This window comes from Sycon ciliatum, chromosome 7, assembly GCF_964019385.1.
Source record: "Sycon ciliatum chromosome 7, ocSycCili1.1, whole genome shotgun sequence".
NCBI classification, from domain to species: Eukaryota; Metazoa; Porifera; class Calcarea; order Leucosolenida; family Sycettidae; genus Sycon; species Sycon ciliatum.
Genome location: NC_088649.1, coordinates 29956785 through 29982282, shown reverse-complemented (window position 1 = coordinate 29982282; position 25498 = coordinate 29956785). Strand labels below are relative to the sequence as shown.

The window sequence follows — 25498 nt, the reverse complement described above, 5'->3', positions numbered from 1 at the left end:
CGCTCAAAGGCGAGCGGCCAGCGAAGTGGCCAGGCGAGCGGCCAGGCGAGCGGCCAGGCGAGCGGTCAAGCGAGCGGCCAAACGAGCGGCCAGGCGAGTGGCCAGGCGAGCGGCCAGGCGAGCCGGCGCTCAGAGCGGCGCTCAGTGCCGCCGCTCAGAGCCGGCGCTCAAAGCCGGCGCTCAAAGACGAGCGGCCAGCCGAATGGCCAGGCGAGCTGCCAGGCGAGCGGCCAGGCGAGCGGCCAGGCGAGCGGCCATGCGAGCGGCCAGGCGAGCGACCATGCGAGCGGCCAGGCGAGCGGCCAGGGGAGCGGCATTGCGAGCGGCCAGGCGGCCCGGCGCTCAGAGCCAGCGCTCAGGTCCGGCGCTCAGAGTCGGCGTTCAGAGCCGGCGCTCAGAGCCGGCGATCAAAGACGAGCGGCCAGCCGAGTGGCCAGGTGAACGACTAGGCGAGCGACCAGGCGAGCGGCAAGGCGAGCGGCCAGGCGATCCGGCGCTCAAAGCCCGTGCTCAGAGCCGGCGCTCAGGGCCCGTGCTCAGAGCCGGCGCTCAGAGCCGTCGCTCAAGTCCAGTGCTCAAAGCCGGCGCTCAATGCCTAACGGCCAGCCGAGCGGCAAGGCGAGCGGCCAGGCGAGCGGCAGGGCGAGCGGACAGGCGAGCGGCCAGGCGAGCGGCAATGCGAGCGGGCAGGCGGGCGGCAATGCGAGCGGCCAGGCGAGCCGGTGCTCAGAGCCGGCAGTCACAGCCGGCGCTCACAGCCGGCCTTCAGAGCCGGCGCTCAAATCAAAGCGGCCAGGCGAGCGGCCAGGCGCGCGGCCAGGCCAGCCGGCGCTCAAAGCCGGCGCTCAAAGCTGAGCGGCCAGGCAAACAGCCAGGCGAGCGGCCAGGTGAGCGTCCAGGCGAGCGGCCAGGCGAGAGGCCAGGCGAGCGGCCAGGCGAGCGGCCAGTCGAGCGGCCAGGCGAGCGGCCATGCGAACGGCCAGGCGAGCGGCCAGGCATGCGGCCAGGCGAGCGGCCAGGCGAGCGGCCAGGCGAGCGGCCCGGCGAGCGGCCAGGCGAGCGGCCAGGCGAAGGGCCAGGCGAGCGGCAATGCGAGCGGCCAGGCGAGCCGGCGCTCAAAGCCGGCCAGGCAAGCGGCCAGGCGAGCGGCCCGGCGAGCAGCCATGCGATCGGCCAGGCGAGCAGCCAGGCGAGCGGCCAGGCGAGCGGCAAGGCGATCGGCCAGGCGAGCCGGCGCTCAAAGCCGGCGGTCAGAGCCGGCGCTCAGGGCCGGTGCTCAGAGCCTGCGCTCAAATCCAGTGCTCAAAGCCGGCGCTCAAAGCCTAACGGCCAGCCGAGTGACAAGGCGAGCGGCCAGGCGAGCGGCCAGGCGAGCGGCCCGGCGAGCAGCCATGCGGCCAGGCGAGCGGCCAAGCGAGCGGCCAGGCGAGCGGCAAGGCGAGCGGCCAGGCGAGCCGGCGCTCAAAGTCGGCGCTCAGAGCCGGCGCTCAGGGCCGGTGCTCAGAGCCTGCGCTCAAATCTAATGCTCAAAGCCGGCGCTTAAAGCCTAACGGCCAGCCGAGCGGCCAGGCGGGTGGCCAGGCAAGCCAGGCGAGCGGCCAGGCGAGCCGGCGCTCAGAGCAGGCGCACAGAGCCGGCGCTCAGAGCCGGCGCTCAGAGCCGGCGCTCAGAGCCGGCGCTCACAGCCGGCCTTCAGAGCCAGCGCTCAAAGCCAAGCGGCCAGGCGAGCGGCCAGGCGAGCGGCCAGGCGCGCGGCCAGGCGAGGCGGCGCTCAGAGCCGGGGCTCTAAGCCGGCGCTCAAAGCCGAGCGGCCAGCCGGGCCAGGCCAGGCGAACAGCCAGGCGAGCGGCCAGGCGAGCGACCAGGCGAGCGGCCAGGCGAGCTGCCAGGCAAGCGACCAGTCGAGCGTCCAGGCGAGCGTCCAGGCGAGCGTACAGGCGAGCGGACAGGCGAGCGACCAGGCGAGCGGTCAGGCGAGCTGCCAGGCGAGCGGCCAGGCGAGCCGGCGCTAAGAGCAGGCGCTCAGACCCGGCGCTCAGAGCCGGCGCTCAAAGTCGGCGCTCAGAGCCGAGGCTCAGAGCCGCCGCTCAGAGCCGGTGCTCAGTGCCGCGGCTCAGAGCCGGCGCTCAAAGCCGGTGCTCAAAGACGAGCGGCCAGCCGAGCGGCCAGGCGAGCGGCTAGGCGAGCGGCCAGGCGAGCAGGGAGGCGAGCGTCTAGGCCAGCGTCCGGGCCAGCGTCCAGGCGAGCGACCAGGCGAGCGGCCAGGCGAGCGGCCAGGGGAGCCGGCGCTCAGAGCCGGCGCTCAGAGCCGGCGCACAGAGCTTGCGCTCAAATCCGGTGCTCAAAGCCGGCGCTCAAAGCCTAACGGCCAGCCGAGTGGCAAGGCGAGCAGCTAGGCGAGCGGCCAGGCGAGAGGCCAGGCGAGAGGCCAGGCGAGCGGCCAGGCGAGAGGCCAGGCGAGCGACCATGCGAGCGGCCAGGCAAGCGGCCAGGCGTGCGGCCAGGCGGGCCGGCGCCCAGAGCCAGCGCTCAGGTCCGGCGCTCAGAGCCGGCGTTCAGAGCCGGCGCTCGAAGACGAGCGGCCAGCCGAGCGGCCAGGCAAACGACCAGGCGAGCGACCAGGCAAGCGGCCAGGCGAGCGGCCAGGCGAGCAGCCAGGCGAGCTGCCAGGCGAGCGGCCAGGCGAGCGGCCAGGCGAGCGGCCAGGCGAGCGGCCAGGCGAGCGGCCAGGCGAGCGGCCAGGCGAGCGGCCAGGCGAGCGGCCCGGCGAGCGGCCAGGCGAGCGGCCAGGCGAGCGGCCAGGCGAGCCGGCGCTCAGAGCCGGCGCTTAGGGTTGGTACTCAGAGCCTGCGCTCAAGTCCAGTGCTCAAAGCCGGCGGTCAAAGCCTAACGGCCAGCCGAGCGGCAAGGCGAGCGGCCAGGCGAGTGGCCAGGCGAGCGGCAAGGCGAGCGGCCAGGCGAGCGGCAATGCGAGCGGGCAGGCAGGCGGTTATGCGAGCGGCCAGGTGAGCCGGCGCTCAGAGCAGGCGCTAGGAGCCGGCGCTCAAAGCCGGCGCTCACAGCCGGCCTTCAGAGCCGGCGATCAAAGCCAAGCGGCCAGGCGAGCGGCCAGGCGAGCGGCCAGGCGAGCGGCCAATCGCGCGGCCAGGCGAGCCGGCGCTCAAAGCCGGCTGTCAAAGCCTAACGGCCAGCCGAGCGGAATGGCGAGCGGCCAGGCGAACGGAAAGGCGAGCGGCCAGGCGAGCGGCTAGGCGAGCAGCCAGGCGAGCGGCCAGGCGAGCGGCGAAGCGAGCCGGCGCTAAAAGGTGGCGCTCAAAGCCGAACGCCCAGCCGAGCGGCCTGGCGAGCGGCCAAGCGAGAGGCCAGGCGAGCGCCCAGGCGAGCGGCGAGATGAGCGGCCAGGCGAGTAACCAGGCGAGCGGCCAGGCTAGCGGCCACGCGAGCAGCCAACGGCCAGGGGAGCGGCCAGGCGAGTGGCCAGGCGAGCGACCAGTCGAGCGGCCAGGCGCTCCGAGCCGGCGCTTAGAGACGGCGCTCAGAGTCAGCGCTTAAAGCCGGATCTCAGAGCCGGCACTCAGAGCCTGCGCTCAAATCCTGTGGTCGAAGCTGGCGCTTACAGCCTAACGGCCAGCTGAGCGGCAAGGCGATAGGCCAGGCGAGCAGCCAGGCAGGCGGCCAGGCGAGCGGCCAGGCGAGTGGCCAGGCGAGCGGCCAGGCGAGCGGCAATATGAGCGGCCAGGCGTGCCGGCGCTCAGAGCAGGCGCACAAAGCCGGCGCTCAAAGCCGGCGCTCACAGCCGGCGCTCACAGCCGGCCTTCAGAGCTGGTGCTCGAAGCCAAGGGGCCAGGCGAGCGGCAATATGAGCGGCCATGCGAGCCGGCGCTCAGAGCAGGCGCACAAAGCCGGCGCTCAGAGTCGGCGCTCACAGCCGGCGCTCAAAGCCGGCCTTCAGAGCCGGCGCTCGAAGCCAAGGGGCCAGGCGAGCGGCCAGGCGAGCGGCCAGGCGAGCGGCCAGGCGAGCCGGCGCTCAAAGCCGGCGCTCAAAGCCGAGCCGAGCGGCCAGGCGAGCAACCAGGCGAGCGGCCAGGTGAGCGGCCAGGCGAGCGGCCAGGCGAGCGGCCAGGCGAGCGGAAAGACGAGCGTCCAGGCGAGCGGCCAGGCGAGCGGCCTGGCGAGCCGGCGCCCAAAACCGGCGCTAAGATCAGGCGTTCAGACCCGGCGCTCAGAGCCGGCACTCAGAGCCGGCGCTCAGAGCCGGCGCTCAGTGCCGCCGCTCAGAGAAGGCGCTCAAAGCCGGCGCTCAAAGACGAGCGGCGAGGCGAGCGGCCAGGCGAGCGGCCAGGCAAGCGGCCAGGCAAGCGGCCAGGTGAGCGTCCAGGCGAGCGTCCAGGCGAGCGACCAGGCGAGCGGCCAGGCGAGCGGCCAGGCGAGCCGGCACTCAGAGCCGGCGCACAGAGCCTGCTCACAAATCCGGTGCTCAAAGCCGGCGCTCAAAGCCTAACGGCAAGCCGAGTGGCAAGGCGAGCTGCCAGGCGAGCAGCCAGGCGAGCAGCCAGGCGAGCAGCCAGGCGATTGGCCAGGCGAGCGGCCAGGCGAGCGGCCAGGCGAGCGGCCAGGCGAGCGACCATGCGAGCGGCCAGGCGAGCGGCCAGGGGAGCGGCATTGCGAGCGGCCAGGCGGCCCGGCGCTCAGAGCCAGCGCTCAGGTCCGGCGCTCAGAGTCGGCGTTCAGAGCCGGCGCTCAGAGCCGGCGATCAAAGACGAGCGGCCAGCCGAGTGGCCAGGTGAACGACTAGGCGAGCGACCAGGCGAGCGGCAAGGCGAGCGGCCAGGCGATCCGGCGCTCAAAGCCCGCGCTCAGAGCCGGCGCTCAGGGCCCGTGCTCAGAGCCGGCGCTCAGAGCCGTCGCTCAAGTCCAGTGCTCAAAGCCGGCGCTCAATGCCTAACGGCCAGCCGAGCGGCAAGGCGAGCGGCCAGGCGAGCGGCCAGGCGAGCGGCAGGGCGAGCGGACAGGCGAGCGGCCAGGCGAGCGGCAATGCGAGCGGGCAGGCGGGCGGCAATGCGAGCGGCCAGGCGAGCCGGCGCTCAGAGCCGGCGGTCACAGCCGGCGCTCACAGCCGGCCTTCAGAGCCGGCGCTCAAATCAAAGCGGCCAGGCGAGCGGCCAGGCGCGCGGCCAGGCCAGCCGGCGCTCAAAGCCGGCGCTCAAAGCTGAGCGGCCAGGCAAACAGCCAGGCGAGCGGCCAGGTGAGCGTCCAGGCGAGCGGCCAGGCGAGAGGCCAGGCGAGCGGCCAGGCGAGCGGCCAGTCGAGCGGCCAGGCGAGCGGCCATGCGAACGGCCAGGCGAGCGGCCAGGCATGCGGCCAGGCGAGCGGCCAGGCGAGCGGCCAGGCGAGCGGCCCGGCGAGCGGCCAGGCGAGCGGCCAGGCGAAGGGCCAGGCGAGCGGCAATGCGAGCGGCCAGGCGAGCCGGCGCTCAAAGCCGGCGCTCAAGGCCGATGTTCAGAGCCTGCGCTCAAATCCAGTGCTCAAAGCCGGCGCTCAAAGCCTAACGGCCAGGCGAGCGGCAAAGTGAGCGGCCAGGCGATCGGCCTGGCGAGCCGGCGCTCAAAGCTGCCGCTAAGAGCAGGCGCTCAGAACCAGCGCTCAGAGCCAGCGCTCAGAGCCGACGCTCAGAGCCGCCGCTCAGAGCCGGCGCTCAGAGCCGGCGCTCAGTGCCGCCGCTCAGAGCCGGCGCTCAAAGCCTGCGCTCAAAGTAAAGCGGCCAGGCGAGCAGCCAGGCGAACGGCAAGGCGAGCGGCCAGGCGAACTGCCAGGCAAGCGGCCAGGCGAGCGGCCCGGCGAGCAGCCATGCGATCGGCCAGGCGAGCAGCCAGGCGAGCGGCCAGGCGAGCGGCAAGGCGATCGGCCAGGCGAGCCGGCGCTCAAAGCCGGCGGTCAGAGCCGGCGCTCAGGGCCAGTGCTCAGAGCCTGCGCTCAAATCCAGTGCTCAAAGCCGGCGCTCAAAGCCTAACGGCCAGCCGAGTGACAAGGCGAGCGGCCAGGCGAGCGGCCAGGCGAGCGGCCCGGCGAGCAGCCATGCGGCCAGGCGAGCGGCCAAGCGAGCGGCCAGGCGAGCGGCAAGGCGAGCGGCCAGGCGAGCCGGCGCTCAAAGTCGGCGCTCAGAGCCGGCGCTCAGGGCCGGTGCTCAGAGCCTGCGCTCAAATCTAATGCTCAAAGCCGGCGCTTAAAGCCTAACGGCCAGCCGAGCGGCCAGGCGGGTGGCCAGGCAAGCCAGGCGAGCGGCCAGGCGAGCCGGCGCTCAGAGCAGGCGCACAGAGCCGGCGCTCAGAGCCGGCGCTCACAGCCGGCCTTCAGAGCCAGCGCTCAAAGCCAAGCGGCCAGGCGAGCGGCCAGGCGAGCGGCCAGGCGAGCGGCCAGGCGCGCGGCCAGGCGAGGCGGCGCTCAGAGCCGGGGCTCTAAGCCGGCGCTCAAAGCCGAGCGGCCAGCCGGGCCAGGCCAGGCGAACAGCCAGGCGAGCGGCCAGGCGAGCGACCAGGCGAGCGGCCAGGCGAGCTGCCAGGCTAGCGACCAGGCGAGCGTCCAGGCGAGCGTCCAGGCGAGCGTACAGGCGAGCGGACAGGCGAGCGACCAGGCGAGCGGTCAGGCGAGCTGCCAGGCGAGCGGCCAGGCGAGCGGCCAGGCGAGCGGCCAGGCGAGCGGCCAGGTGAGCGGCCAGGCAAGCGGCCAGGCGAGCGGCCAGGTTAGCCGGTGCTCATAGCCGACGCTCAGAGCAGGCGCGCAGACCCGGCGCTTTGAGCTGGCGCTCAGAGCCGCACTCAGAGCCGGTGCTCAGAACCGGCGCTCAAAGCCGAGCGGTCAGTCGAGCGGCCAGGCGAGCGGCCAGGCGAGCGGCCAGGCGAGCCGGCGTTCAGAGCCGGCGCTCAGAGCCGGCGCTCAGAGCCGGAGCTCAGAGCCGGTGCTCAGAGTCGGCGCTCAGAGCCTTGGCTCAAATACGGTGCTCAAAGCTGGCGCTCAAAGCCTAACGGCCAGCCGAGCGGAATGGCTAGCGGCCAGGTGAGCGGCCAAGCGAGCGACCAGGCGAGCGGCCAGGCAAGCGGCCAGGCGAACGGCCAGGCGAGCGGCCAAGCAAGCGGACAGGCGAGCGGCCAGGCGAGCGGCCAGGCGAGCGGCCAGGCGAGCGGCCAGGCGAGTCGCCAGGCGAACCGGCACCCAGAGCCCGTGCTCAGAGCCGGCGCTCAGAACCGGCGCTCAGAGCGGAAACTGCGAACTGAAAACAAAACAAAATTACCTGTATGAATTCAAGAAAGAGAAATAATAAATTTATATGCGAACAAGGCAAGACACAAGGACACAATCTTGAACGGTCAATGAAGATAACTCACCTGTAACAAGACAAGAAACCTGTTTGGAGCCATGAAATAAGAAATGGTGTACTTCTAAGCGCCCACTAGAAACGAAACTTGTAAGCAGTCAAGACTATACCATGTTATAAGATGCTTACTTTTGAACATGACGAGACCCTGCGTGCAGTCTATGCAATGGCGGATAATGCTCGAAAAGGTGGCAGATTCTGCTCGAAAAACAGTGAAATTGGCAGAACCATACAAACCTTATGGCCGGCAATTTCTGGAATTTTTTTCCATTTCTTTATCCACATACCAAACATGCATGAAGCTCACCAGAAAAAGTACCGAATTCTGCCAATTTTTCTGCCGGCATTATCCGCAAAGGCCTAGTACAGTGCAGTCAGGAAGGAGACATATAGGATCCTTCTCTGCGAAACAGACGAAATACCTGTATTCAGTTGAAAAGAAAGAGCATATAGGAAAACTAACTGGTACGGAGACGGGAAAACTATATGCAGTCATGCATAAGCCATATAGGAACTACTTTGTCTTAGCTGCAAATGGGACGTGTAATCTGTATGCAGTCTCGAAAGAGTTATTCTAGGAAACATTAACCAGCGAACAAGACAAAAACCTGTATGAGGTCAAGAAAGAGCAATATAGGATACTTACATGCGAACAAGACAAGGCACCTGTAGACATCCATGAAAGATCAATGAGGGTAACTCACCTGGGAGCAAGCCATGAAACTTGTATGTAGCCATCAAATATGAAAAAAGGAAACCTCTGCCGGCACAGAAACAAAACACTTGTATGCAGTCAAGAAAACACAATAATAATAGGAAGCTTACGTTTGAAGATGACGGGGACCTGTAAGAAGTTGGGAAGGAGTAATAGTTATAGGAACCTTCTCTCCCAAACAGGCGAAATACCTGTATGCAGTAACGAGAGAGCATGGTGAAAACTGAACTTAGAACAAGACCGGACAACGGTATGCAGTCAAAAAAAGAGCTATTTATACAGTCGACTTTGCTTATAAAGACCCTCGGCGCGGCGCGACATCAGGAACGTGTCCTACGCGAAGTGTCCTTACACCCGAAGTCTCATTATGTATTCCAGCAGCACACGTAGTCCTCTTTTGACATTGTCCACGGAAGTGTTGGCAATGTACAGTCATGTGTGTGGGTCCTTGATTCTGCGCAGGGCGTCGTGAAGCCCTATAAACTACACCTGGGAACGCCAGGCTGCGAAATGGTGCAAGGCGCAAATTTGCGTGCCATCATTGGATTTCACTCTGCAAGAACAAAGAGAAAAATGGACCTCCAGCGGAGAACAAAGCAGCTACCTGCACTGAGCCCCATATTCACAGTCGTCACGTTTAGCTGTGGATTCCTGCAATGACACCTACCCTTCACTGTTCTTTCTCAGGCGGTAGAACGCACGTTATGGCAAGTATCCAGAACCATTGTCGACGTCACATAAGAATCCAAAGTGCCACAGGAGTGATATTTGGTACAGCACTGCACTTGCACTTTCTATTACTTTCTATCACTCCTCTTTTACGCCATGCTCCGCTATAGTATCTCAGATGGAATCACCAGAGCTACTGCGCTCCCACACGTCCACCACCAACTACTAGTGGCCCGTATTGACATCAACAATGATAACTTAGCTCACAACAAGACGGGGAAAGTGTATGCAGGCCAACAGGAGCTATTATAGGATCTTACCTGTCAAAAGGCGTTACATCTGTATGCAGTCTCGAAAGAGACATCATTGGAAACTTCTACCTGTAAACAAGACAAATATACCAGTATTAAGTCAAGCAAGAGTAATATATGAAACCCTCTAGCTGCGAACCAGACAAGAAGCCTGTATTCAATGATGTAGAAAGAGCAAAAGAGCAAAAACTTGCACATGGAAAGACTCGAAACTTGTATACAGCTATGGAATATGAACATTTATAGGAAACATCTGCAACACAAGGCAAGACACTTGTATTCAGTTAGGAAAAAGAATTATAGCACTCTGAACTGAGAACATTACGAAAAACTGCAGTGTGTTCTTTCAAGAAAGAGCTGGAAAGGAAACGTACCTGTGAACAAGACGAGACACCGTAGGCTCTTATTTCCAGTCCAGAAAATGCTGTATAATAAACGTACCAGCGAGAAAAACAAGAGACCTGTAGGCAGTCAATAAAATACAATAATTATAAGAAGCTGACCTGTGAAGAAGAGGAGAAGCATGTGTGCAATCAAGAAAGAGTAAAATTGGAACCTTGTCCGCGAAAAAGGCGAGAAACCTGTATGCAGTAACGAAAGAGCATACAGAAAACGTAACTGAGACCGAGACGGGAAAACTGTATGCAGTCAAGGAAGAGCAGTAAAGGAAACTTACCTGCGAATAAGACAGAGAAAACCGTATGCAGTCTCGAAAGCGTCATAATTATACTGGTAGGAAACGTGTACCTGCGAACAAGAGAGCAATATGAGTATTAATATGAGTGCTCTAGTTGATTCAAATGGGGGTAAAAACACAAAAAACACCTGGCATAGTGGCAGTATGGCGGTAAATACATACCTGCCCTCACACGCTCTCTAACTGCAAAGTTATTCTACCACAGAGCTCCTGTTCTCACCACAATCACACCATCAGTTCTCGCCTTTTTCGAAGGTAGAGTACTCAAGAGATACGTAGTTAGTTGAAGACACCAATGCAGCAGTACTTATGGTTGATTCAACTGTTGATAAAACACACACCTGGCGGTATGGCCCAGCCTGCTATGTCGGGTACCGCCAGCCATGCATCGACTAGGCACCAAACCCAAACTGATGGTGTGATGACGGTGGTGGTGGTGAGAAGGAGAGCTCTGTGCTAGAATAACTTTGTAGCCTAGAGAGCGTGTGAGGGCAAGTATGTATTTACCGCCATACTGCCACTATGCCAGGCAAAAGTTTCCTATTTTCAATATTATTTCATGGCTCGAAACAGGATTATTCTCTTGCTCACAGGTAAGTTCCCTTCATTGATCTTTCATGACTGTATACAGGACTGGTGTCTTGTCTTGTTGCCAGGACAGTTTCCTATTTTGCTCTTTCTACATGATTGAATACAGGCTTCTTGTCTGGTTCGCAGCTAGAGGGTTTCACATATTACTCGTTCTTGACATAATACTGGTATATTTGTATTGTTTACAGGTAGAAGTTTCAAGTCCATGACAGTCCATTGCACGCGGCCAGGCTTAGAGCGACAAGGCGGGCCGGCGCTTAGAGCCCGCGCTCAGAGCCTGCGCTAAGAGCCGGCGCTCAGAGCCGGCGCTCAGAGCCGGCGCTCAGAGCCGGCGCTCAGAGCCGGCGCTTAGAGCGGCCTGGCGAGCGGCCAGGTGAGCGGCCAGGCGAGCGGCCTGGCGAGCCGGCGCTCAAAGCCGAGCGGCCAGGCGAGCGGCCAAGGGAGCGGCCAGGGGAGCGGCCAGGCGAGCGGTCAGGCGAGCGGGAAGGCGAGCGGCCCGGCGAGAGGACAGGCGAGCGGCCATGCGAGAGGCCAGGCGAGCCGGCGCTCAGAGCCGGCGCTCAGAGCCGGCGCTCAAAGACGGCGGTCAAAGCCGAACGGCCAGGCGAGCGGCCAGGCGAGCGGCCAGGCGAGCCTGCGCTCAGACCCGGCGCTCAAAACCGGCGCTCAAAGCCGGCGTTCAGAGCCGGCACTCAAAGCCAGCGCTCAGAGCCGGCGCTTTGAGCCGGCGCTCAGAGCCGGCGCCGAGCGGCCAGGGGAGCGGCCTGGCGAGCCGGCGCGCAAAGCCGAGCAGCCAGGCGAGCGGCCAGGGGAGCGGCCAAAGGGAGCGGTCAGGCGAGCGGCCAGGCGAGCGGCCCGGCAAGCGGCCAGGCGAGCGGCAAGGCGAGCGGCCAGGCGAGCGGCCAGGCGAGCGGCCAGGCCAGCGGCCAGGCGAGCGGCCAGGCGAGCGGCCAGGCGAGCGGCCAGGTGAGCGGCCAGGCAAGCGGCCAGGCGAGCGGCCAGGAGAGGCCAGGCGAGCGGCCAGGCGAGCGGCCATGCGAGCGGTCAGGCGAGTGGCCATGCGAGCGGCCAGCCGAGCCACCAGGCGAGCGGCCAGGCGAGCGGTCAGGCGAGCGGCCAAGCGAGTGGCAAGGCGAGCGGCTAGGCGAGCGGCCAGGCGGGCGGCCAGGCGAGCGGCCAGGTGAGCCGGCGCTCGGAGCCTACGCTCAGAGCCGGCGCCGAGAGCCGGCGCTCGGAGCCGGCGCTCGGAGCCGGCGCTCAGAGCCGACGCTCAGAGACAGCGCTCAGAGCCGGCGCTCAAAGACGGCGGTCAAAGCCGAACGGCCAGGCGAGCGGCCAGGCGAGCGGCCAGGCGAGCAGCCAGGCGAGCCTGCGCTCAGACCCGGCGCTCAAAACCGGCGCTCAAAGCCGGTGCTCAGAGCCGGCGTTCAGAGCCGGCACTCAAAGCCAGCGCTCAGAGCCGGCGCTTTGAGCCGGCGCCGAGCGGCCAGGCGAGCGGCCAGGGGAGCGGCCTGGCGAGCCGGCGCGCAAAGCCGAGCAGCCAGGCGAGCGGCCAGGGGAGCGGCCAAAGGGAGCGGTCAGGCGAGCGGCCAGGCGAGCGGCCCGGCAAGCGGCCAGGCGAGCGTCCAGGCGAGCGGCCAGGCGAGCGGCCAGGCGAGCGGCCAGGCGAGCGGCCAGGCGAGCGGCCAGGCGAGCGGCCAGGCGAGCGGCCAGGCGAGCGGCCAGGCGAGCGGCCAGGCGAGCGGCCAGGCGAGCGGCCAGGCGAGCGGCCAGGCGAGCGGCCAGGAGAGAGGCCAGGCGAGCGGCCAGGCGAGCGGCCAGGCGAGTGGCCATGCGAGCGGCCAGCCGAGCCACCAGGCGAGCGGCCAGGCGAGCGGTCAGGCGAGCGGCCAAGCGAGTGGCCAGGCGGGCGGCCAGGCGAGCGGCCAGGTGAGCCGGCGCTCGGAGCCGGCGCTCAGAGCCGACGCTTCGAGACAGCGCTCAGAGCCGGCGCTCAAAGACGGCGGTCAAAGCCGAACGGCCAGGCGAGCGGCCAGGCGAGCAGCCAGACGAGCCGGCGCTCAGACCCGGCGCTCAAAACCGGCGCTCAAAGCCGGTGCTCAGAGCCGGCGTTCAGAGCCGGCGCTCAGAGCCGGCGCTCAGAGCCGGCGCTCAGAGCCGGCGCTTTGAGGCGGCGCTCAGATCCGGCGCCGAGCGGCCAGGCGAGCGGCCCGGCGAGAGGCCATGCGAGCGGCCAGGTTGAGCGGCCAGGCGAGCAGCCAGGCGAGCGGCTAGGCAAGCCGACGCTCAGAGCCGGCGCTCAGAGCCGGTGCTCAGAGCTGTCGCTCACAGCCGGCGCTGAAAGCGGGCGCTCAATGCCGAGCTGCCAGCCGAGCCACCAGGCGAGCGGCCAGTCAAGCGGCAATACGAGCGGCAAGGCGAGCGACCAGGCGAGCGGCCAAGCGAGCGGCGCTCCGAGCCGAGCCGAGCGGCCAGGCGATCGGCCAGTGGAGCAGCTAGGCGAGCGGCCAGGCGAGCGACCAGGTGAGCGTCCAGGCGAGCGTCCAGGCGAGCGGGGTTCAGAGCCGGCGCTCAGAGCCGGCGCTTAGAGTGACCAGGCAGGCGGCCAGGCGAGCAGCCAGGCAAGCCGGCGCTTAGAGCCTGCGCTCAGAGCCTGCGCTAAGAGCCTGAGCTAAGAGCCTGAGCTAAGAGCCGGCGGTCAGAGCCGGCGCTCTGAGCCGGCGCTTAGAGCGTCCAGGCGAGCGGCCAGGCAAGCGGCCAGGCGAGCGGCCAGGCGAGCGACCAGGCGAGTGGCCTGGCGACGCTCAGAGCCGGCGCTCACAGCTGAGCAGCCAGGCGAGGGTCTATGCGAGCGACCAGGCGAACAGCCAGGCGAGCCGGCGATCAGAGCCGGAGCTCAGAGCTGGCGCTCACAGCCGGCGCTCAGAGCCGGCGCTAAGAAGTGGCGCTCAAAGACGAACGCCCAGCCGAGTTGCCAGGCGAGCGGCCAAGCGAGAGGCCAGGCGAGCGCCCAGGCGAGCAGCCAGATGAGCGGCCAGGCGAGAAACAGGCGATCGGCCAGGCTAGCGGCCAGGCGAGCCGGCGCTCAAAGCCGGCGCTCAGGGCCTGTGCTCAGAGCCAGCGCTCAGAGCCTGCGCTCAAGTCCAGTGCTCAAAGCCGGCGCTCAAAGCCTAACTGCCAGCCGAGCGGCAAGGTGAGCGGCCAGGCGAGCGGCCAGGCGAGCGGCCAGGCGAGCGGACAGGCGAGCGGCCCGGCGAGCGGAGAGGCGGGCGGCAATGCGAGCCGGCGCTCAGAGCAGGCGCACATAGCCGGCGCTCACAGCCGGCGCTCACAGCCGGCCTTCAGAGCCGGCGCTCAAAGCCAAGCGGCCAGGCGAGTGTCCAGGAGTGCGGCCAGGGGAGCGGCCAGGCGAGCGGCCAGGCGAGCGACCAGTCGAGCTTCCAGGCGAGCGGCCGGGCGAGCCGGCGCTCAGAGCCAGCGATCAGAGCCGGCGCTAAGAGCCGGCGCTCATAGCCTGCGCTCAAATCCTGTGGTCGAAGCTAGCGCTCAAAGCCTAACGGCCAGCTGAGCGGCAAGGCGAGCGGCCAGGCCAGCAGCCAGGTGAGCGGCCAGGCGAGCGGCCAGGAGAGCGGCCAGGCAAGCGACCAGGTGAGCGGGCAGGCGAGCGGCCAGGCGAGCAGCCAGGCGAGCGGGCAGGCGAGCGGCCAGGCGATCGGCATTGCGAGCGGCAAGGCGGCCTGGCGCTCAGAGCCGGCGCTCAGGTCTGGCGCTCAGAGCCGGCACTTAGAGCCGGCGCTCAAAGACGAGCGGCCAGCCGAACGGCCAGGCGAACGACAAGGCGAGCGGCCAGGCGAGGGGCCAGGCGAGGGGCCAGGCGAGCGACAAGGTGAGCGGCCAGGTGAGCGGCCAGGGGAGCGGCCAAGCGAGCGGCCAGACGAGCGGCAAGGCGAGCGGCCAGGCGAGCGGCCAGGCAAGCGGCCAGGCGAGCGCCCAGGCGGGCAGCCAGGCGAACGGGAAGGCGAGCGGACAGGCGAGACGGCGCTCAAAGCCGGCGCTCAGAGCCGGCGCTCAGGGCCGGCGCTCAGAGCCGGCGATCAGAGCCGGCGCTCAGAGCCTGCGCTCAAATCCACTGCTCAAAGCCGGCGCTCAAACCCGAACGGCCAGCCGAGCGCCATGGCGAACGGCCAGGCGAGCGGCCAGGCGAGCGGCCAGATGAGCGGCCAGGCGAGCGGCCAGGCGAGCGGCAATATGAGCGGCCAGGCGAGCCGGCGCTCAGAGCAGGCACACAAAGCCGGCGCTCACAGCCGGCGCTTACAGCCGGCCTTTAGAGCCGGAGGTCGACGCCAAAGGGCCAGGCGAGCGGCCAGGCGCGCGGCCAGGCGAGCCGGCGCTCAAAGCCGGCGCTCAAAGCCGAGCCGAGCGGTCAGGTGAGCGGCCAGGCGAGCGGCCAGGCGAGCGGCAAGGCGAGCGGCAAGGCGAACGTCAGGGCGAGCGGCCAGGCGAGCCGGCGCTCAAAGCCGGCGCTAAGAGCAGGCGCTCAGACCCGGCGCTCAGAGCCGGCGCTCAGAGCCGCCGCTCAGAGCCGGCGCTCAATGCCGCCGCTCAGAGCCGGCGCTCAAAGCCGGCGCTCAGAGCCGGCGCTCAAAGCCGGCGCTAAAAGACGAGCGGCCAGCCGAGCGACCAGGCGAGCGGCCAGGCGAGGGGCCAGGCGAGCGGGGAGGCGAGCGGCCAGGCGAGCGTCGAGGCGAGCGTCCAGGAGAGCGGCCAGGCGAGCGGCCAGGCGAGCCGGCGCTCAGAGCCGGGGCTCAAAGCCGGCGCTCAGAGCCGGCGCACAGAGCCTGCGCTCAAATCCGGTACTCAAAACCGGCGCTTAGAGCCTCACGGCCAGCCGAGTGGCAAGGCGAGCGGACAGGCGAGCAGCCAGGCGAGCGGCCAGGGGAGAGGCCAGGCGAACGGCCAGGCGAGCGGCCAGGCGAGCGGCCAGGCGAGAGGCCAGGCGAGCGGCATTGTGAGCAGCCAGGCGGGACGGCGCCGAGAGCCAGCGCTCAAGTCCGGCGCTCAGAGCCGGCGTTCAGAGCCGGCGCTGAGAGTCGATGCTGAAAGACGAGCGGCCAGGCGAACGACGTGGCAAGCGACCAGGCAAGCGACCAGGCGAGCGGCTAGGCGAGCGGCCAGGCAAGCGGCCAGGCGAGCGGCCAGGCGAACGGCCAGGCGAGCGGCCAGGCGAGCGGCAGGGCGAGCGGCAAGGCGAGCGGCCAGGCGAGCGGCCTGGCGAACGGCCATGCGAGCGGCCAGGCGAGCGGCCAGGCGAGCGGCAAGGCGAGCGGCCAGGCGAGCCGGCGCTCAAAGCCGGCGCTCAGAGCCGGCGCTCAGGGCCGGTGCTCAGAGCCGGCGCTCAGAGCCTGCGCTCAAGTCCAGTGCTCAAAGCCGGCGCTCAAAGCCAAACGGCCAGCCGAGCGGCTCAAAGCCGGCGCTTAAAGACGAGCGGCCAGGCGAACGACCAGGCGAGCAACCAAGCAAGCGGCGAGGCGAGCGGCCAGGCGAGCGGCCAGGCGAGCGGCTAGGCGAGCGGCCAGGCGAACGGCCAGGCAAGCGGCCAGGCGAGCGGCCAGGCGAGCGGCCCGGCGAGCGGCCATGCGAGCGGCCAGGCGAGCGGCCAGGCGAGCGGCAAGGCGTGCGGCAAGGCGCGCCGCCAGGCGCTCAAAGCCGGCGCTCAGAGCCGTCGCTCATGGCCAGTGCTGAGAGCCCGCGCTTAGAGCCTGCACTCAAGTCCAGTGCTCAAAGCCGGCGCTCAAAGCCTAACGGCCAGCCGAGCGTCAAGGCGAGCGGCCAGGCGAGCGGCAAGGCGAGCGGCCAGGCGATCGGACAGGCGAGCGGGAAGGCGGGCGGCAATGCGAGCGGCCAGGCGAGCCGGCACTCAGAGCAGGCGCACAGAGCCAGCGCTAACAGCCTGCGCTCACAGCCGGCTTTCAGAGTCGGCGCTCAAAGCCAAGCGGCCAGGCGAGCGGCCAGGCGCGCGGCCAGGCGAGCCGGCGCTCAGAGCCGGCACTCAAAGCCGGCGCTCGAAGCCAAACGGCCAGCCTAGCGGCTAGGCGAACAGCCAGGCGAGCGGCCAGGCGAGCGACCAGGCCAGCAGCCATGCGAGAGGCCAGGCGAACGGCCAGGCGAGCGTCCAGGCGAGCGTCCATGCGAGAGTCCAGGCGAGCGGCCAGGCGAGCCGGTGCTCAAAGCCGGCGCTCAGAGCAGGCGCTCAGAACCGACGCTCAGAGCCGGCGCTCAGAGCCACACTCAGAGCCGGTGCTCAGAGCCGGCGCTCAAAGCCGAGCGGTCAGCCGAGCGGCCAGGCGAGCGGCCAGGCGAGCCGGCGTTCAGAGCCGGCGCTCAGAGCCGGCGCTCACAGTTTTCGCTCAAATCCGGTGCTCAAAGTCGGCGCCTAAAGCCTAACGGCCAGCCGAGCGGAATGGCGAGCGGCCAGGCGAGCGGCCAGGCGAGCGGCCAGGCCAGCGGACAGGCGAGCGGCCAGGCGAGCGGCAAGGCGAGCAGCAAGGCTAGCGGCCAGGCGAGCGGCCAGGCGAGCGGCCAGGCGAGTGGCCAGGCAAACCGGAGCTCAGAGCCCGCGCTCAGAGCTGGCGCTCAGAGCCGGCGCTCAGAGCCGGCGCTCAGAACCGGCGCTCATAGCCGGCGCTCAGAGCCAGCGAGCGACCAGGCGAGCGGCCAGGCGAGCGGCCAGGGGAGCGGCCAGTCGAGCGACCAGGCGAGCGGTCAGGCGGGCGGCTAGGCGAGCCGGCGCTTAGAACCGGCGCTCAGAGCCAGCGCTCAAAGCCGGTGCTCAGAGACGGCGCTCAGAGACTGCGCTCAAATCCAGTGCTCTAAGCCGGCGCTCAAAGCCTAACGGCCAACCGAGCGGCATGGCGAGCGGCCAGGCGAGCGGCCAGGAGAGCGGCCAGGCGAGCGGCCGGGCGAGCGGCGAGGCGTGCGGCAATATGAGCGGCCAGGCGAGCCGGCGCTCAGAGCCGGCGAGCCGCCGCTCAAAGCCGGCGCTCAGAGCCGGCGCTCAGAGCAGGCGCACAAAGCCGGCACTCAGAGCCGGCGCTTACAGCCGGCCTTCAGAGCCGGCGCTCGAAGCCAAGGGGCCAGGCGAGCGGCCAGGCGAGCAGCCAGGCGCGTGGCCAGGCGAGCGGCCAGGCGCGTGGCCAGGCGAGCCGGCGCTCAAACCCGAGCCGAGCGGCCAGGCGAACGGCCAGGCGAGCGACCAGGCGAGCGGCCAGGTGAGCGGCCAGGCGAGCGGTCAGGCGAGCGGCAAGGCGAGCGGCCAGGCGAGCGTCCAGGCGAGCGGCCAGGCGAGCCGGCGCTCAAAGCCGGCGCTAAGAGCAGGCGCTCAGACCCGGCGCTCAGAGCCGGCGCTCAAAGTCGGCACTCAGAGCCGGCGCTCAGAGCCGCCGCTCAGAGCCGGTGCTCAGTGCCGCGGCTCAGAGCCGGCGCTCAAAGCCTGTGCTCAAAGACGAGCGGCCAGCCGAGCGGCCAGGCGAGCGGCTAGGCGAGCGGCCAGGCGAGCAGGGAGGCGAGCGTCTAGGCCAGCGTCCAGGCCAGCGTCCAGGCGAGCGACCAAGCGAGCGGCCAGGCGAGCCGGCGATCAGAGCCGGCGCACAGAGCCTGCGCACAAATCCGGTGCTCAAAGCCGGCGCTCAAAGCCTAACGGCCAGCCGAGAGGCCAGGCGAGAGGCCAGGCGAGCGGCCAGGCGAGCGGCCAGGCGAGAGGCCAGGCGAGCGACCATGCGAGCGGCCAGGCAAGCGGCCAGGCGTGCGGCCAGGCGGGCCGGCACCCAGAGCCAGCGCTCAGGTCCGGCGCTGAGAGCCGGCGTTCAGAGCCGGAGCTCGAAGACGAGCGGCCAGGCAAACGACCAGGCGAGCGGCCAGGCGAGCGGCCATGCGAGCTGCTAGGCGAGCGGCCAGGCGAGCGGCCAGGCGAGCGGCCCGGCGAGCGGCCATGCGAGCGGCCAGGCGAGCGGCCAGGCGAGCGGCCAGGTGAGCGGCAAGGCGAGCGGCCAGGCGAGCCGGCGCTCATAGCCGGCGCTTAGGGTTGGTGCTCAGAGCCGGCGCTCAGAGCCTGCGCTCAAGTCCAGTGCTCAAAGCCGGCGGTCAAAGCCTAACGGCCAGCCGAGCGGCAAGGCGAGCGGCCAGGCGAGTGGCCAGGCGAGCGGCCAGGCGAGCGGCCAGGCGAGCGGCAATGCGAGCGGGCAGGCGGGCGGCAATCCGAGCGGCCAGGCGAGCCGGCGCTCAGAGCAGGCGCTAGGAGCCGGCGCTCACAGCAGGCGCTCACAGCCAGCCTTCAGAGCCGGCGGTCAAAGCCAAGCGGCCAGGCGAGCGGCCAGGCGAGCGGCCAGGCGAGCGGCTAGGCGAGCGGCCAGGCGAGCGGCCAGGCGAGCGGCCAGGCGAGCGGCCAGGCGAGCGGCCAGGCGAACGGCCAGGCGAGCGGCCAGGCGAGCGGCCAGGCGAGTGGCCAGGCGAGCAGCCAGGCGAGCGGCAATGCGAACAGCCAGGCGAACTGCAAGGCGAGCCGGCGCTCAGAGCCGGCGCTCAGAGCAGGCGCACAAAGCCGACGCTCAGAGCCAGCGCTCATAGCCGGCGCTCACAGCCGGCGTTCAGAGCCGGCGCTCATAGCCGGCGCTCTAAGGCGGCGCTCTGAGCCGTCGCTCAGAGCCGGCGCTCAAAGCCGGCGTTCAAAGACGAGCGGCCAGCCGAGCGGCTAGGCAAACCCCAGGCGAGCGGCCAGGCGAGCGGCTAGAGCCGAGCGGTCAGCCGAACGGCCAGGCGAGCGGCCAGGCGAGCGGCCATGGGAGCGGCCAGGCGAAGCGGCGCTCACAGCCGGCGGTCAGAGCCCGCGCTCAAAGACGAGCGGCCAGGCGAGCGGCAAGGCGAGCGGCCACGCGAGCCGGCGCTCAGAGACGGCGCTCAGAGTCGGCGCTCAGAGCCGGGGCTCAGGTCCTGCGCTCAGAGCCGGTGCTCACACCCAGCGCTCAGAACCGTCGCTCAGAGAGAGCCGGCGCTCAGAGCCGGCGCTCAAAGAAGACCGGCCAGTCAAGCGGCCAGGCGAGCGACCAGGCGAGCGACCAGGCGAGCGGCCTGGCGAGCGGCCAGGCGAGCGGCCTGGCGAGCGGCCAGGCGAGCGGCCAGGCGAGCAGCGAGGAGAGCGGCCAGGAGAGCGGCCAGGCGAGCCGGTGCTCAGAGCCGGCGCTCAAAGCCTAACAGCCGGCCAAGCGGCCAGGCGAACGGCCAGGCGAGCGGCCAGGCGAGTGGCCAGGCGAGCGACCAGGCGAGCGGCCAGGCGAGCGGCCAGGCGAGCGGCCAGGCGAGCGGCCATGCGAGCGGCAAGGCGAGCGGCCAGGCGAGCCGACGCTCAGAGCCGGCACACAGAGCCGGCCCTCACAGCCGGTGCTCAGAGCCGGTGCTCACAGCCAGCGCTCAAAGCCGAGCGCCCAGCCTAGCGGCCAGGCGAGCGGCCAAGCGAGAGGCCAGGCGAGCGGCCAGACGAGCGGCCAGGCGAGCGGCCAGACGAGCGGCCAGGCGAGTGGCCAATCAGGCGGCCAGGCGAGCGGCCAGGTGACCGGCCAAGCGAGCGACCAGGCTAGCGGCCAGGCGAGCGGCCAGGAGAGCCGGCGCTCAGAGTCGGCGCTCAGAGCCTAACAGCCAGCCGAGCGGCCAGGCGAGCTGGCGCTCAGTGCCGGCGGTCAGAGCCCGCGCTCAAAGACGAGCAGCCAGCCGAGCGGCCAGGCAAGCGGCCAGGCGAGCGGCCAGGCGAGCGACCAGGCGAGCGGCCAGTCGAGCGGCCAGCCGAGCGGCCAGGCGAGCGGTCAGGCGAGGGACCAGGCGAGCGGCCAGGCGGGCGGCCAGGCGAGCGGTCAGGGGAGCGACCAGGCGAGCGGCCAGGCAAGCGACCAGGTGTGCGGCCAGGCGAGCGGCCAGGCGAGCGGCCAGGCGAGCGGCCAGGTGAGCGGCAAGGCGAGCGGCCAGGCGAGCCGGCGCTCATAGCCGGCGCTTAGGGTTGGTGCTCAGAGCCGGCGCTCAGAGCCTGCGCTCAAGTCCAGTGCTCAAAGCCGGCGGTCAAAGCCTAACGGCCAGCCGAGCGGCAAGGCGAGCGGCCAGGCGAGTGGCCAGGCGAGCGGCCAGGCGAGCGGCCAGGCGAGCGGCAATGCGAGCGGGCAGGCGGGCGGCAATCCGAGCGGCCAGGCGAGCCGGCGCTCAGAGCAGGCGCTAGGAGCCGGCGCTCACAGCAGGCGCTCACAGCCAGCCTTCAGAGCCGGCGGTCAAAGCCAAGCGGCCAGGCGAGCGGCCAGGCGAGCGGCCAGGCGAGCGGCCAGGCGAGCGGCCAGGCGAGCGGCCAGGCGAGCGGCCAGGCGAGCGGCCAGGCGAGCGGCCAGGCGAACGGCCAGGCGAGCGGCCAGGCGAGCGGCCAGGCGAGTGGCCAGGCGAGCAGCCAGGCGAGCGGCAATGCGAACAGCCAGGCGAACTGCAAGGCGAGCCGGCGCTCAGAGCCGGCGCTCAGAGCAGGCGCACAAAGCCGACGCTCAGAGCCAGCGCTCATAGCCGGCGCTCACAGCCGGCGTTCAGAGCCGGCGCTCATAGCCGGCGCTCTAAGGCGGCGCTCTGAGCCGTCGCTCAGAGCCGGCGCTCAAAGCCGGCGTTCAAAGACGAGCGGCCAGCCGAGCGGCTAGGCAAACCCCAGGCGAGCGGCCAGGCGAGCGGCTAGAGCCGAGCGGTCAGCCGAACGGCCAGGCGAGCGGCCAGGCGAGCGGCCATGGGAGCGGCCAGGCGAAGCGGCGCTCACAGCCGGCGGTCAGAGCCCGCGCTCAAAGACGAGCGGCCAGGCGAGCGGCAAGGCGAGCGGCCACGCGAGCCGGCGCTCAGAGACGGCGCTCAGAGTCGGCGCTCAGAGCCGGGGCTCAGGTCCTGCGCTCAGAGCCGGTGCTCACACCCAGCGCTCAGAACCGTCGCTCAGAGCCGGCGCTCAGAGCCGGCGCTCAAAGAAGACCGGCCAGTCAAGCGGCCAGGCGAGCGACCAGGCGAGCGACCAGGCGAGCGGCCTGGCGAGCGGCCAGGCGAGCGGCCTGGCGAGCGGCCAGGCGAGCGGCCAGGCGAGCAGCGAGGAGAGCGGCCAGGAGAGCGGCCAGGCGAGCCGGTGCTCAGAGCCGGCGCTCAAAGCCTAACAGCCGGCCAAGCGGCCAGGCGAACGGCCAGGCGAGCGGCCAGGCGAGTGGCCGGGCGAGCGACCAGGCGAGCGGCCAGGCGAGCGGCCAGGCGAGCGGCCAGGCGAGCGGCCATGCGAGCGGCAAGGCGAGCGGCCAGGCGAGCCGACGCTCAGAGCCGGCACACAGAGCCGGCCCTCACAGCCGGTGCTCAGAGCCGGTGCTCACAGCCAGCGCTCAAAGCCGAGCGCCCAGCCTAGCGGCCAGGCGAGCGGCCAAGCGAGAGGCCAGGCGAGCGGCCAGACGAGCGGCCAGGCGAGCGGCCAGACGAGCGGCCAGGCGAGTGGCCAATCAGGCGGCCAGGCGAGCGGCCAGGTGACCGGCCAAGCGAGCGACCAGGCTAGCGGCCAGGCGAGCGGCCAGGAGAGCCGGCGCTCAGAGTCGGCGCTCAGAGCCTAACAGCCAGCCGAGCGGCCAGGCGAGCTGGCGCTCAGTGCCGGCGGTCAGAGCCCGCGCTCAAAGACGAGCAGCCAGCCGAGCGGCCAGGCAAGCGGCCAGGCGAGCGGCCAGGCGAGCGACCAGGCGAGCGGCCAGTCGAGCGGCCAGCCGAGCGGCCAGGCGAGCGGTCAGGCGAGGGACCAGGCGAGCGGCCAGGCGGGCGGCCAGGCGAGCGGTCAGGGGAGCGACCAGGCGAGCGGCCAGGCAAGCGACCAGGTGTGCGGCCAGGCGAGCGGCCAGGCGAGCGGCCAGGCGAGCGGCAAGGCGAGCGGCCAACGAGCCGGCGCTCAGAGCCGGCGATAAAAGCCGGCACTCAGAGCCTGCGCTCCAATCCAGACCTCAAAGCCGGCGCTCAAAGCCTAACAGCCAGCCGAGCGGCCAGGCGAGCTGGCGCTCAGAGCCGGCGGTCAGAACCCGCGCTCAAAGACGAGCAGTCAGCCGAGCGGCCAGGCGAGCGGCCAGGCGAGCGGCCAGGCGAGCGACCAGGCGAGCGGCCAGTCGAGCGGCCAGGCGAGCGGCCAGGGAAGCGGCCAGGCGAGCGGCCAGGCGAGCCGCCGCTCAGAGCAGGCGCTCAGAGCCAGCACTCAGAGCAGGCGCTTAGAGCCGGCGCTCACAGCCGGCGCTGACAGCCGACGCTCAGAGCCGGCGCTCAGAGCCGGCGCTCAGAGCCGGCGCTCAGAGCCGGCGCTCAGAGCCGGCGCTCAGAGCCGGCGTTCAGAGCCGGCGCTCAGAGCCGGCGCTCAAAGCCGAGCGGTCAGCCGATTAGCCAGGCGAGCGGCCTGGCGAGCGGCCAGGCGAGCGGCCAGGCGAGCGGCCAGGCGAGCAGCCAGGCGAGCGGTCAGGGAAGCGACCAGGCGAGCGACCAGGCAAGCGACCAGGCGAACGGCCAGGCTAGTGGCCAGGTGAGCGGCCAGGCGAGCGGCCAGGCGAGCGGCAAGGCGAGCGACCAGGCGAGCCGGCGCTCAGGGCCGGCGCTCAGAGCCGGCGATAAAAGCCGGCACTCAGAGCCTGCGCTCAAATCCAGACCTGAAAGCCGGCGCTCAAAGCCTAACGGCCAGCCGAGCTGCAAGGCGGCCAGGCGAGCGGTCAGGCGAGCGACCAGGTGAGCGGCCATGCGCGCGGCCAGGCGAGCGGCCAGGCCAGCGGCTTTACGAGCGGCCACGTCGCTCAGGCCCGGCGCTCAGAGCTGGCGCTCGGAGCCGGCGCTCAGAGCCGGCGTTCAGAGCCGGTGCTCACACCCGGCGCTCAAAACCGTCGCTCAGAGCCGGTGCTCATAGCCGGTGCTCAAAGCCGGCGCTCCAAGACGAGCGGCCAGCCGAGCGGCCAGGCGAGCGACCATGCGAGCGGCCAGGCGAGCGGCTAGGTGAGCGACAAGGCGAGCGGCCAGGCAAGCGGCCAGGCGAACGGCCAGGCGAGCGGTCAGGGGAGCGACCAGGTGAGCGGCCAGGCTAGCGGCCAGGCGAGGGACGTTGCGAGCGGCCAGGCGGGCCTGCGCTCAGAGCCGGCGCTCAGGCCCGTCGCTCAGAGCCGGCGCTCATAGCCGGCGCTCAGGGCCGGCGCTCAGAGCCGGCGCTCAGAGCCGGTGCTCACACCCAGCGCTCAGAACCGTCGGTCAGAGCAGGCGCTCAGAGCCGGTGCTCAAAGCCGGCGCTCAAAGGCGACCGGCCAGTCGAGCGGCCAGGCGAGCGACCAGGTGAGCGACCAGGCGAGCGGCCTGGCGAGCGGCCAGGCGAGCGGCCAGGCGAGCAGCGAGGCGAGCGGCCAGGAGAGCGGCCAGGCGAGCCGGTGCTCAGAGCCGGCGCTCAAAGCCGGCGCTCAAAGCCTAACAGCCGGCCGAGCGGCCAGGCGAACGGCCAGGCGAGCGGCCAGGCGAGCGACCAGGCGAGCGACCAGGCGAGCGGCCAGGCGAGCGGCCAGGCGAGCGGCCAGGTGAGCGGCCAGGCTAGGGGCCAGGCGAGCGGCCATGCGAGCGGCCAGGCGAGCGGCCAGGCGAGCCGACGCTCAGAGCCGGCGCTCAGAGCCGGCGCTCAGAGCCGGCGCCCACAGCCGGTGCTCACAGCCAGCGCTCAAAGCCGAGCGCCCAGCCTAGCGGCCAGGCGAGCGGCCAAGCGAGAGGCCAGACAAGCGGCCAGACGAGCGGCCAGGCGAGCGGCCAGACGAGCGGCCAGGCGAGTGGCCAGGCAGGCGGCCAGGTGAGCGGCCAGGTGACCGGCCAGACGAGCGGCCAAGCGAGCGACCAGGCTAGCGGCCAGGCGAGCGGCCAGGAGAGCCGGCGCTCAAAGCCGGCGCTCAAAGAGGAGCGGCCAGCCGAGCGGCCAGGCGAGCGGTCAGGCGAGCGACCAGGCGAGCGGCCAGGCGGGCGGCCAGGCGAGCGGTCAGGGGAGCGACCAGGCGAGCGGCCAGGCAAGCGACCAGGCGTGCGGCCAGGCAAGCGGCCAGGCGAGCGGCCAGGCGAGCGGCAAGGCGAGCGGCCAACGAGCCGGCGCTCAGAGCCGGCGCTCAGAGCCGGCGATAAAGGCCGGCACTCAGAGCCCGCGCTCAAATCCAGACCTCAAAGCCGGCGCTCAAAGCCTAACAGCCAGGCGAGCGGCCAGGCGAACGGCCAGGCGAACGGCCAGGCGAGCGGCCAGGCGAGCGGTCAGGCGAGCAACCAGGTGAGCGGCCAGGCGAGCGGCCAGGCGAGCGGCCAGGCCAGCGGCGTTGCGAGCGGCCAGGCGGGCCTGCCCTCAGGGCCGTCGCTCAGGCCCGGCGCTCAGATCCGGCGCTCAGAGCCGGTGCTCACACCCGGCGCTCAAAACCGTCGCTCAGCTCGCCAGGCGATCGGCCAGGCGAGCGGCCAGGCGAGCGGCCAGGCGAGCGGCCAGTCGAACCGGCGCTCAGAGCCGGTGCTCAGAGCCGACGCTCAGAGCCGGCGCTCAGAGCCGGCGCTCAAAGCCGGCGCTCAGAGCCGGCGCTCAGAGCCGGTGCTCAGAGCCGGCGCTCAGAGCCGAGCGGTCAGCCGAATGGCCAGGCGAGCGGCCAGGCGAGCGGCCATGCGAGCGGCCAGGCGAGCCGGCGCTCAGGGCCGGCGCTCAAATCCAGTCCTCAAAGCCGGCGCTCAAAGCCTAACGGCCAGCCGAGCTGCAAGGTGAGCGGCCAGGCGAACGGCCAGGCGAACGGCCAGGCGAGCGGCCAGGCGAGCGGCCAGGCGAGCGGCCAGGCGAGCGGCCAGGCGAGCGGCCAGGCGAGCGGCCAGGCGAGCGGCCAGACGAGCGGCCAGGCGAGCGACCAGGCGAGCGGCCAGGCGAGCCGGCGCTCAGAGCCGGCACTCAGAGCCGGCGCTCAGAACCGGCGCTCAGAGCCGAGCGGTCAGCCGAACGGCCAGGCGAGCGGCCAGGCGAGCGGCCATGCGAGCGGCCAGGCGAGCCGGCGCTCAGAGCCGGCGCTCAGAGCCTGCGCTCTAAGACGAGCAGCCAGCCGAGC

The 25498-nt window shown here is 70.0% G+C and overlaps 1 protein-coding gene across 1 annotated transcript; it reads left to right on the top strand.

The window, feature by feature from the left end:
• The first annotated feature begins 280 nt into the window (after positions 1 to 280).
• On the top strand, positions 281 to 14786 carry LOC135821820 (uncharacterized). The gene is made up of 3 exons (XM_065334814.1): positions 281 to 887; positions 12459 to 12784; positions 13899 to 14786. Exons 1-3 carry the CDS (start codon positions 281 to 283, stop codon positions 14784 to 14786), a joined length of 1821 nt encoding a protein of 606 aa, XP_065190886.1.
• The last annotated feature ends 10712 nt before the right edge of the window (positions 14787 to 25498 follow it).

Excerpts from the sequence above, each read along its gene's own strand:
- LOC135821820 (XM_065334814.1), top strand. The coding sequence starts at position 281 with ATGCGAGCGGCCAGGCGAGCGGCCAGGGGAGCGGCATTGCGAGCGGCC. Across the intron at positions 888-12,458 it reads ACAGCCAGGCGAGCGGCCAG|AGCCGGCGTTCAGAGCCGGC; the intron begins GTGAGCGTCCAG and ends GCCGGTGCTCAG. Across the intron at positions 12,785-13,898 it reads GCGGCAAGGCGAGCGACCAG|CGCTCAAAGCCTAACGGCCA; the intron begins GCGAGCGGCCAA and ends GGTCGAAGCTAG.